Genomic DNA, 9,359 nt, shown 5'->3' on the forward strand with positions numbered 1-9,359 from the left:
TCTTGTCAAGTTGATGACTTCGAAAACCTTTTAGGCCCTTGGGGCTTTTGTTTTTTCGATGTACTTTTATTTTCTTTTTTGCGATGTACATCTCATTTTTTCCAATGGAATGAAAATGTTCATTTTCTTGTCTATTGTATTTTTTTTTTTTTACCTTTTGGCATAACATTTTAGTATTTTATAGAACAAAATTTAATTCAAAAACACAACTTAGAGGCTTATCGTAAACCTCTTAGCTTAGAAATGTTACTTGCCTCAATACTTACACTTAGCATTCTCTTAGAACAAGGGTATTAGGCTTGCTTCCTACTGCTTTGAGAAAACTTGTTGGTTTTTTGTGTCGTTTGCCTGGATAGCAGTTGGTCATGCATGCTTTTCTTTCCAATTGAGACTAAAGTGATCCTAAGCCATAGGCTTCAAGGTTTTGGTCCTACAATTCTCCAAGCTTTATACTGTGTGCATCACAATGAGTCTTAGTGTGTCCCTTTTGATACCCTAGTTTAGGTAGCTCATTGCTTGTCTTAGTAGTTTTTTGCATCTTTATATTGTGTGCAATACAATGACCCCCAGACTATTCATTCATAGCTTATTGCATGTCTTAACAATTCTTCAAGTCTTTGTGGATGGTGGACTCTAGATCATTCTCGTACATTTTACACTTCTCATACTAGAGTCCATCCTATCCTTTAGTCTTCTTGGTGAACCGTAGATTACTCTTGCGCATTTGTCACTTCTAATTCTAAGTTTATTTGTTCACCATTCTTTTGATATATTTTATACATTCCTTTTTTTTAAAAACAAAATCCACAAAAATTAACTATGATAGGGTGAAAGTTTTTGTTTAGGCAATTTGAAAGTACATCATACGTTAGATGGTAAATACAACTTAAAATGATTTATATTCCATGTCTTGCTTATTTTACTTCCATGGAGTGTTTATAGTATACAAGTGTTGGGCCTAATAATCCTTTGAATTCTACAAGGGTCTTCCCAATTGACACAAAACTTCCTTTTTTATTTGAGGGCATTGGTCATAATTGACTTTCTTAGGACTAGAGCCCCATCTTTGAGTGGCTTGCTTTGTACTTCGAAATTGTAGTAACTGACCACTCTTCTATGATAGGCAACTAGTCTAATGCATGCTTGATTTATGTGTTCTTCTAGCAAGTTTAAGTTTTCATATAAGGCTTCATAATTTGCTCCTTCATTGAATTGAGAGGGGATCTAGCCCCTATTTCTACAAGAATGAGTGCTTTTGTTCCATAGACTAGGTTGAATATTGTCTAGTTAGTGGAAACTTTGTTGGTTGTCATGTATGCTCAATGTATACTGGACAATTCATCTACTTAAGCTCCCTTGGCCTTTTCTCGACGAGTTTTCAGTGTATGTAGGATCTTTCTGTTGATAAATTTAGCTTACCCATCAGCCTGAGGGTAGACTACTGAGGTTATTGGAAATTGTATTCCCAAATTTTCACAAAATGCCTTAATTAAATTGTTTTCCATGGTCTGTGTTAATGATTTTAGGGAGACCGAATTTGCATATTATGTCATTCCATACCTTTAATTCCACTTTGATTTTGTCAATGATGGTGGTCAAGGGTTCTACTTCCACTACTTTGTGAAGTAATCGATGGCTATGAGGAGCAACTTTTGTTGTTTTGTAACTTACTAGAAGGGACCCAAGATATCCAATCACAATTGTGCAAAGGGGGTTGGCTAAAAAGTATTCTGAATGGTAGATATGGGTGTAGACTGTACTGGGTATACCTCTTACACTTATCATATCTTTTGACTTTTTTTCCAAAGCATCCTACTTTAATGTTGGCTAATAGCAACTTGCTTTGAGCACTTTAGCGGTCAATGCTCTTGATCCTAAACGTTTCCCACAAATTCTTTCATAAACTTTTGTCAGGGCATATTCACCTCCTTAAGGACACAAGTATTTTAGTAAAGGCATTGTGAAGGCTCTTTTATATAATACTCTATCAATTAGAGTAAACCGTGCTCCTCAAACCTTCATTTGTCTTGGCCACTGTGTTAGTAGGGATTTCTATAGTCATCAGGAATTTTTGAATCGGGGTTATCTAATCTTCAACAATGTCGATGTTAAGAACTTCAATTTCTTGGATACTAGGGCTTTGGAGGATTTCGACATGCACTATTCTTTAGATCGTTTCTTTTGATGATCTAGTTTGGATAACGCATCAGCATAACTGTTTAGTGATTTGTTGATTTGTAATAGTTGAAAGACCTTGAGCAGTTGAACTACCAACTGCGAATCACTATGGCCATTAATTTTTCTACTTCTAGCTTCCTTACCAAGTTCATTTATGCAATTAAAGACTAATAATTTGCTATGTTGTTTGAACTTAAGAGGGCCAAACGTAATGAGTATTCCAAAATTTCTGGCTCATGAGATATTAATACTATTTTGAATCCACTTTCTTGCAAGCTTGGGGCCTCATAAATGAACAATTTTCATTTAGGTATTTCTACATTTTTAGGCTATTTTTCGTGCATGCATTCAAATATAAAGTCTGCGAGGGCCTGACCTTTGATGGGCTATTGTGGCCGGAAAGATAGGTTGTATTCACTCAATTCTATGAGCCATTTAGAGAGTCTCTTGGAATGTTCTGACTTTTGTAGCATTTGCCTTCGGAGCTGATTTGTCAAAATAGTAAAGGAATGAACTTGAAAATAAAGTCTCAGTTTTCTAAAAATCACAAAAGCCAATGCCACCCTTTGGGTACAAGGATATCATTTTTTGGCTTTTGTAATACTTCAATGAGTCCATCTCCAACCACGTTCTCTATCTCACTTCCTATTATATTATAAATAATTCATTCCTTATTTTGATTTTGCCTAAAAAATTGTGTTTGCTCTAATCATATTTCTTATCTCACTTATTTATTAATAAATTTTAATTCTATTTATTTTACCTCACTTATAATTTTTATTACTATAAAATTTATTAGTTATTTGATAATTTAATAATAAATGAGATGATATTAGATTTAGATACAACATTAAATAATTACTATTTTAAATACAATAAACTACCTCATTAGATTTAGATACTCTTATTGTGATACAATAAATTACTATTTTAAATACAACATTAAATAATTTAATTGAGAAACTTTAACATCCATTTTTAGGATCAGTTTCAAAACATTACATTAAAATAATGCGATACACGTATATATAATCAATAATTAAATATACACAAAATAAATAATCAAATACATAAAATAATAAAATACTTGCACACACAAAATCTAAGCATTCTTCTAGTTAACCAAACACATCTTAACTTAAAATCAAGCAAGACAATAAATAATTAATAATTAAAAAAATCTTAAATAATAAAGAACTTCTTAATATTAAAAAATAAACAAATAAAACAAAAACAGTGGATAAAAATTTCAATTACCATGTAAATAATAAAATTTAAATAATTAACTATTAATTTAATTAATAGAAAACTAACTGGTTGTGCGTTGAAGATGGGTGCAAACTTAGAAGGGAGCAAACTTAGAAGGAGAGGGAGCCCTCGCCGCTGCTGGAGGAGGGAAGTGTCGCCACCGTTGTTGCCGTTGTAGGAGAAGGGATACGTTGTCGTCGTAGTCGTTGTTGGAGGAGGGAAACGTCTTCACTGGTAGGTGGATCAGGTGACTGCTGCTCTTTCTTCTCCGTGCACCGCCGCTGCTCCTTCTTCTCCACATGTCGCTATCGGCTCCTTGTTCTTCGCGTGCCGTCGTTGCTCCTTCTTCTTCGCGTTTCTCCACTGCTGCTCCTCACTGCCACCGCTGCTGTTGTTGCTGTTTTTTTTTGCTACTGCTGCTTTTCTTCAAATCTCAGATTGAACATAGAGTCGCTGGAGGCATTTTTTCAAATTTCAGAAGCCAAAGAGAGCCGTTGGAGAAATGTAAGGAGCAAACACTACAAGAAAAATTATATTTAGAGACGGAATTATTCCATCGCTAATTTTTTTAATTTTTTTTTAATTTAGCGACGGAATTAGCGATGGAATACCCATCACCAAATTTAGCGATGGAAATCTTGTCGCTAAATTTTAATTTTTTTATTTAATTTTTTTATTTTTTAGCGACGGGGTATGAACCGTCGCTAAATTTTAATTTCTTTTATTTAATTTTTTTAAATTTTTAGCCATGAGGTTGACCCTGCCGCTAAATCTTATTTTTTTATTTAATTTTTTTATTTTTTATAGATGGGAGTAATTCGTCGCTAAAAAATAAAAAATAAATAAATAAATAAATAAAATTTAGCGACGGGATCACACTCGTCGCTAAAAAATAAAAATAAATAAATAAAAAAAAATAAAAAAATTCAAATTCTCTAAAATATAAAAAAATTAAATAAAAAAATTAAAATTTAGAAACGGGGTCACACCCGTCGCTAAAATATAAAAAATAAAAAAATAAAATAAAATAATTCAAATTTAGCGACGGGTTCAACTCGTCGCTAAAAAATTAAAAAAAATAAATCAATTAATTAAAATTTAGAGACGAGGCCAATCCCGTCGCTAAAAAATAAAAAAGATAAGTAAAAATTAAAAATTTTAAACATATAATAATAATTTTTACTAATATTAATATTAGTAAAAATTAAATTAATAATTTTTAAATATATTAAAAATTAAAATTAAAATAAAAACATAATTTTTCACTACTAATATAATAATTAATAAATTTTATTTGAATTAATAATGAAATAAAATTAAAATTAATAATCATCTCCCTTTACTAACATTAAATATTAAAATTAATATTATTAAATAAGTTTAAGAAATTTTGGTGTATAAATATAATTCTAAAATATTTGAAAGAGAATACTATAAATATATTTTATGTATAACAATAAACAAGAAGGCTTCCAGATCGGCTGGCTCGTGCGTTAAACTTGGTAATGAGAGGTTGGAGGTTCGAATTCGATAAAAAACTTGAAAATAATAGCTGGGGGAGTAAAATCCATCGTTGCCACGTGGCGAGCAGAAGCGTAGCCATATGGCGCACAAGGAGGTCAGGGCCTGGCGAGCGTTAAATTTTGAATTTTGCAGTTGAATTTAATAATGGAATTAGCGACGGGATCACACCCGTCGCTAAAAATTAAATAAAAAAATTAAAATTTTGCGACGGGTCATACTCGTCACTAAAAAATAAAATAAATAAATAAATAAATTAAATTTAGCGATGGGCACACACTCATCACTAAAAAATAAAAATAAAATTAAATAAAAAAATTAAAGTTTAGTGACGGGCTATACTTCGTCTTTAAAAAATGAAAAATAAATAAATAAAAAAATTAAAATTTAGCGACGGGCTCAACCCCATTGCTAAAAAATAAAAAGAAATTAAATAAAATAATTCAAATTTAGCCACGGGTCAACCCCATTGCTAATTCCATCACTAATCAGTGACGGGTATAACCTTCATTGCTGATTTCGTCACTAAAAAATATCTGTCGCTAAATTTTAGTGACGTCAGTTTTAGCGACGAATTTTGATGTTTTAGCGATGAAATTTTTTATTGTTAAAATACTAATTTTTTATAGTGAAAACATGACTCTTTAATTGTAGGGAGTTATTTGAAACTTCACAAAAATTTAAAGAGTGACTTGACAGATAAATAGTAGTGTTCGAGTAAAAATTTTGAGAAATAGTCTTTAAATTTTGATTTAGCGAGACTATGACTCTCCGTTCGCGATGGACTAACGTAGTACACAGACCTATTGTATCACTCATTCCCAAGTGGCTAAGTAATGATTACCCAGTTACTGAGCCTGATTTCCTTTAATATCCTTTTAATGCCTCAAAAGCCTCCTTATATTCATTGGTTCACTAAAAACTTTTTTGAAAGATGTACAAATAAGCTAAGGATGCACTTGTGAAAGAATTTACTACATACAACACACAATAGCGTTTTGTTGTGCTCCAATAGCAACACAACACAATATTGTTGTTCTGCGCAACAGCTAGCATTGTTGCCGCTGTGCACAGTACGGAGCAAATCGACTATGTTGCTGCCCTTCTTGTCATTTAAAATAAATCTTTTACTTCAAAATAATTTCTATACATAATAAATATCACAATATGTCATAACTTTCATTAAATATTTTAATAAATAAAAAAATTATAGAAGATAGAACTCAAGTAAAAAAATATATATATATTTTGAGTAAATTAAACAAACCGCTAGCATGCATGATCAAACCGACATGTTTACCATCTAAGTGAAAAATGTTTAATAAAAAGAATAGTAGTATGAAAGAAAATGAAGAAGAAGAACCTGAGACGTTTTAATTGGCACCATAGATAGATATTATTGGAGTTGGTCTCTCAATCTTTGAGGGTTCTCTATTGCTGTGAATTCTTTTATGACGCAATTAATTAAATTGAAAGTATATATAAAAGTACTTTTAATATGTATTCCAACCAACGAACGAAATTAATTAGTTGACCCAATCGGATAACTAGCTAGGTTCACCATAAATCATTTTTCTACATAAAATGAGATGGGTACGGATCGAGGGCTGAATGCACATACCCCAACTCAACTCGTACTCTGTTCAATTTAATTTAATAAGTTTTAACCATATAAAAAAAGCAAAATCTATGTACAACTAAACTAAGCGAAGATTGCCATTCTATCTATCGAGAAGGTACGGGTAGTGGTTGGGAGTTGGGTTTTGGCTTGTTGGGGTGAAAGAAATAATAATAATAATAATAAAATGGGAATCCTCATTTAGGGTTCACATACGACATATTAATACAGTGACTACCAACTTGTAATAAAAGTCTACTTGACCTATCCCACAAATTACACAAGTTTAAACACAAATACAAACGCTTAATTGCTTTTACATATTCTTACTTTTTAAGATGGTATTTGTTAACTAAGATATAAATCAAAAAAAGTAAGATATAAAAAATATTCTAAAATTTTATAATTTACAATGTGTTTGTTAAACTTATCTGCCGGTTATTAAAAAATAAGTCACGTGACGTCTTATCTTGATTTTGACAAATATGTTTATCTCTCCCTTCTTCAAGATAAATATTTATTGATTTTTACAGATAAAAAAAATAACTATTATATCTTTCAATATATTTTAAAAAATTTAATTTAATAAAAATTTTAAAATATTTTTTTTAGTTTTATTTTAATTATTTTATATCTTAATTCAAAAAATATTCTAATCTTATTTTAATTATTTTAACAAATCCTAAACAAGGTATATTATGATATTAATTTAACACTATACTTTTCAAGTAAAATACTACGTAAAAACCAACTAATAATTATACTTTAATTTTGATATTTAAATATTTTTATTAATTGATAATAAATATATCATATTTTAAAAATATTTATTATCAAAAATATTAAAAATAATACATAATTATTGCATCCATCTAAATATAAAAGTGTGTCACAAGATGGACGGACATAACCCAAACCATAAAACTAACACAAAAGTTAAGCCACACGTCTCTCCTTCACCTTCACGCCCAGCCCACCTTTCATCCTGAGAGTCAAGGATAACAAGGGTTCGGGACAGGTGTCCTTCTCCTGTACGTCGATCTCGAACCTCTCCATCACAGAGGCCGCAATGGATTTCATCTGAATATAAGCCATGTCTTTTCCCAGACAGATTCTCGGTCCGGCGTGGAAAACCGGGAACCGGAACGGACTTTCCAGCTTACAGATCCCGTTTTCCAGCCACCTTTCCGGCTTGAATTCCCGGCAGTCACTTCCCCATATCTTCTCCATCCTTCCCATGGCGTATGTGTGGTACGAAACAAACCAACCCTTCCTGACCAAGGTTCCATCCGGCAAGACGTCATCCATCTGGCAGGCCTTCGAGTCGACCGGCACCGGCGGGTACAGCCGCATCGCCTCCGATATAGCGGCGTGGAGATAATGCATTTCTCGGAGCTCGTCGAAGTTGTAGGTGTCTCCAAGGGGTTTCGAATTCCGAAGCCGAATGGCTTGGAGTTCGTCGAGAATGTTTTTCTCTATCTCCGGTCGTGAGGATAGAATCCAGAAGAACCAAGTGAGGGCCGACGATGTCGTATCCCTCCCGGCCAGGATGAAGCTTATGACGATGTCCCGGAGAAACTCCGGCGAGCTCTCGTCGACGGCCCCGATGAACCGGGACAGCAAGTCTTCGTCTTTCCTCTCGTCCTTCCCTTCGATTCTCGACCTTATAATCTTATCCGCGAATTCGTGAACAACGGCTATTGATTTCATCAGCTTCCTCTCCGACCCCACGTTGAAGTACTTCTTGATGCGATGCGCGAACGGTAAGGCATACAAAAACCTCCCGGAGCTGAGCGTCGTGGCATCCTCGAACGCTTCCATAAACTCGCTGCCGGCGGTGCCGTCGCCGCCGAGACAGCCGGGGTCCACGTTGAAAGCTACCTTGCATATATTATCAAACGCAAATCGCTCCAAAACATCTTGAATGTCTAAAACTCCATTCGTTTGGGCGGCTTTGCGGAAAATCGGAACTAGCCGGTTCTGAATTTCGGCCTTCACGCTGTCCATAACGAAGTTCCGGAGGGATTTGGTGTTGAATTCATAGCTCGCGGTTTTGCGCTGGACCTTCCAGATTTCGCCGTCGGCGTTGAAAATGCCGTCGCCAAGAAAGTCGCGGAGGAGGTAACTGAAGCGGGGACCTTTGGGGTAGTTGTGGAAGTTGGTTTTGAGCATGTGCTCGACGATTAAGGGGTTGGCGGTGATGACACCTTTGATGTTCCCGGGGCGGCGGAGGAAGGCGGTGTTGGTGGGGCAGCGGGAGAGGACTTCGGTGGTCCAGTCGAGGAACCGGTGGCGGTTTTGCAGAAATTCTGGCAGGACTCCGACAAGTGGGTATAGTTTGAAGCCAGGAGCATGGATTCTTGATCTGGGTTTACCACTGTGGAGGAAGAGGAGATAGAGGGACAAGGAGAGGAGGAAGATGAAAATCAGGGCTTGGAGGGAGAGCTCCATGGTGATGGAGGGAGGGAGAAAATTAAGGAAGTGACGGCAAAGTGAAAGAGTCATGTCTGCAGCTTCTGCGCGTGGGTATCTTTTATATAGTAGGTCACAAGACGGTGGCTCACCCAAAGGACGATATGGATGTGGAATCATCGAGTGTTAACTTGACTATTTAGTCAAAATTGATAATTAAAACTGACCAAATATCTAATATGTTACTCTGTTGATTTTAACAATAATGACTCTTATTATTTAAGTGCATATTATTTATTTTACTTGATTAAGAGTATTAATTCAAACTAATATTATTATTTCATAAAAATAAATTTTTAATACATCATATTAAAATGTTAAT

General features: G+C 34.2%; 1 protein-coding gene across 1 annotated transcript; it reads right to left on the reverse strand.

Annotated features, from left to right (window-relative positions):
- Positions 1–7,414: 7,414 nt before the first annotated feature.
- LOC127789603 (cytochrome P450 CYP94D108-like) lies at positions 7,415–9,089 on the reverse strand. Its single transcript, XM_052318538.1, has one exon. The coding sequence runs from the start codon at positions 9,068–9,070 to the stop codon at positions 7,502–7,504; it is 1,569 nt and encodes a 522-aa protein (XP_052174498.1). The 5' UTR covers positions 9,071–9,089; the 3' UTR covers positions 7,415–7,501.
- Positions 9,090–9,359: the final 270 nt, after the last annotated feature.

This window comes from Diospyros lotus, chromosome 14 (genome assembly GCF_014633365.1).
Source record: "Diospyros lotus cultivar Yz01 chromosome 14, ASM1463336v1, whole genome shotgun sequence".
In the NCBI taxonomy this organism is placed as follows: Eukaryota; Viridiplantae; Streptophyta; class Magnoliopsida; order Ericales; family Ebenaceae; genus Diospyros; species Diospyros lotus.